We start from the raw sequence: 2,089 nt of genomic DNA on the forward strand, positions 1-2,089 counted from the left end.
GAGACAAAAATTATGACTGCTGGCGTCGCCCGTTATACCCGGGACACAGCTGCGCGCTTAGCTACAAACCTCGCTCCCGAGTGCCCCGCCCGAGGCGGCCAGGATGGGGTATGGCCATCAGAATGGTCGCTGTTGGGGGTATCAAAGGTGGAGGACATAGCCATCATAGTGGTAACACGGTACTGCCGCGCTTGAAACAGGCGTTCTAGCAAAGATTTAACAATGACTAATCCCACCAATAGTCCCACCATCAAGAGAATCCAATTAGTCAAATTGGGCCAAGAGAGCCAGGAGGGAGAAGAGGCCGAGGTAGAGCAAGCCCTCGATGCCGTCGTAGCAGACGCCAGTGAGGGCATCCAGGTAGTCCTTGTGCAGCCCCCGACAATCCAGCATGGCCGTCAGCTGGTGAAGGCCGGCCTCAGATGAGTTCAGCAGCAGCTGGGTCTCGAGCAGATCTCCCTCTGCCGAGGGGAAGTGGGGCACGGCAAACTGCAGCAGCCCCCCAATCTGGATCTGCATGGTGGTCAGTGAGCGCTGGAAGACAGTCAGCACCTGTTGGAAGGGGCTGCTTGCACTCTGGCTGCAATACAGGTAGTAGCGGGTCACCTCTGTTCTAACCTGGCCCTGTGTGATGTTCAGGATGAAGGTGTCAGGAGCCACGCAGAAGTCACTGGTGCCCACGGCGGCGGCGGTGTCTGCAGCCAGGGAAGCCCAGCTGAGAATCAGGGCCAGCACCCCGCAGCACAGCATCAAGGCGAGCAGACACTTGGAGTGCTTGGCCAGTCCCAGGCAGGTGACCAGGCAGATGACCAGGTCCAGGATGAAGAGCAGGAGGTAGGAGAGCCACCTGTAGTACTCCACATAGCTGGTCTGGCCGGCCACCTCGGTCAGCTCTGCGGTGACGTCCGTCCACACCGGCAGTCGTGAGAGCTGGGCCCTGATGCTGGCCGCCATCTGCTGCACAAACTTCAGGGTCTGCAGGTAGTCTCCCCGGGCAGCCAAGATCTCACTGAGCCGGGCCAGGTGCTGCTCGAGTTCCACCTTCATCTGCTGGGTGGTTCCGGAAACCAGGGCATCGATCCCGGAGAAGGTGTGGTTCGCGTTGTCCAAGGAGTAGATCAGCTGGTACACCCCATCATTGGTCTCGCTGTTTCCATAGAAACCAACGCCCACCGCAGCGCAGCAGATGAGCCCGGCCACCACGGCCACCCAGGTGACGCAGCAGGAGCTGTGCTGTTTGGTCTGCGCTGCCCCGTCCCGCCGCCCGCAGCACAGCCAGACTAGGTAGGCCGTGAGGAAGACGAGGTTCAGCCCCAGGCAGACAGCGGCCACCAGCCCCAGGAGTAGCAGCGACTCCTGGTAGCTCTCGTCGCGGGGGTTGAAGGTTCTGTTCACTGGCTGCAGGCGCAGGCTGAGGTGGGGGACGCGGTGCAGCCACACGACCCACCAGGGCGCGATGTACTCCACGCGCGCGGCCGGCATGGCTGTGCCGATCACCGCCAGCCCCGCTGCTTCAAAAGGGTCTTTAAGGGGGTTAATAGGGGTGAGCTTTCAGACTGCCCCATGCTTGCAGTCGGCACTATCTCTTAATCACTCGGAGAGCTCTTCCGAGTCCCCGGGGCTACCTGAACGCCCACGGGCCCTAGTCCTCGCACGAAAAAAAAGGGGGTGCTTACCTTCTCGCGGTGATCAGTCGCGGAAGTCAAGCCACGGATCCCGGGAGCACGTCTCCGTCGGGTCGAGGGGAACGCGAATGAGGTTCCCCGTACGGGCCACCACTTGTCCGGCGCTCTCTCCGCCCCGCCTCGAGTCCTCGGTCGGCCGGCGATGGGGACCAGAGAGATAAGGGGAGAGAGGGTGCGGACAACGTCTTACCCGGAGCACTTGTGATCACTCAGGACTCGCGGTGGTAAAGCAGATAAACTTTTAATGGGACTAGGCAATCATCATCTTTACAGGTTCCACCCGGGGCGAGACACCTCGGGGGAGAACAACCTCGATGCGGCCGTCAGGTACGGCTCCTTGTGGGCTGTCTCCCCGAGCTTTGCCCGGGAACTTTCTTATAAACCTTGCGTGTATCCAATGGGCT

At 60.8% G+C, this 2,089-nt stretch overlaps 1 protein-coding gene across 1 annotated transcript; it reads right to left on the reverse strand.

Moving 5' to 3' along the window:
• Nucleotides 1–264: 264 nt before the first annotated feature.
• Nucleotides 265–1,482, reverse strand: LOC119512839 (protein tweety homolog 2-like). Its single transcript, XM_037807624.1, has one exon. The coding sequence runs from the start codon at nucleotides 1,480–1,482 to the stop codon at nucleotides 265–267; it is 1,218 nt and encodes a 405-aa protein (XP_037663552.1).
• Between the last annotated feature and the right edge of the window lie 607 nt (nucleotides 1,483–2,089).

This window comes from Choloepus didactylus, chromosome 17 (assembly GCF_015220235.1).
Source record: "Choloepus didactylus isolate mChoDid1 chromosome 17, mChoDid1.pri, whole genome shotgun sequence".
Lineage (NCBI taxonomy): Eukaryota > Metazoa > Chordata > Mammalia > Pilosa > Megalonychidae > Choloepus > Choloepus didactylus.

Bases quoted from the DNA above. Each gene is read 5' to 3' on its own strand.
- LOC119512839 (XM_037807624.1), bottom strand. From the start codon at position 1,482: ATGCCGGCCGCGCGCGTGGAGTACATCGCGCCCTGGTGGGTCGTGTGG.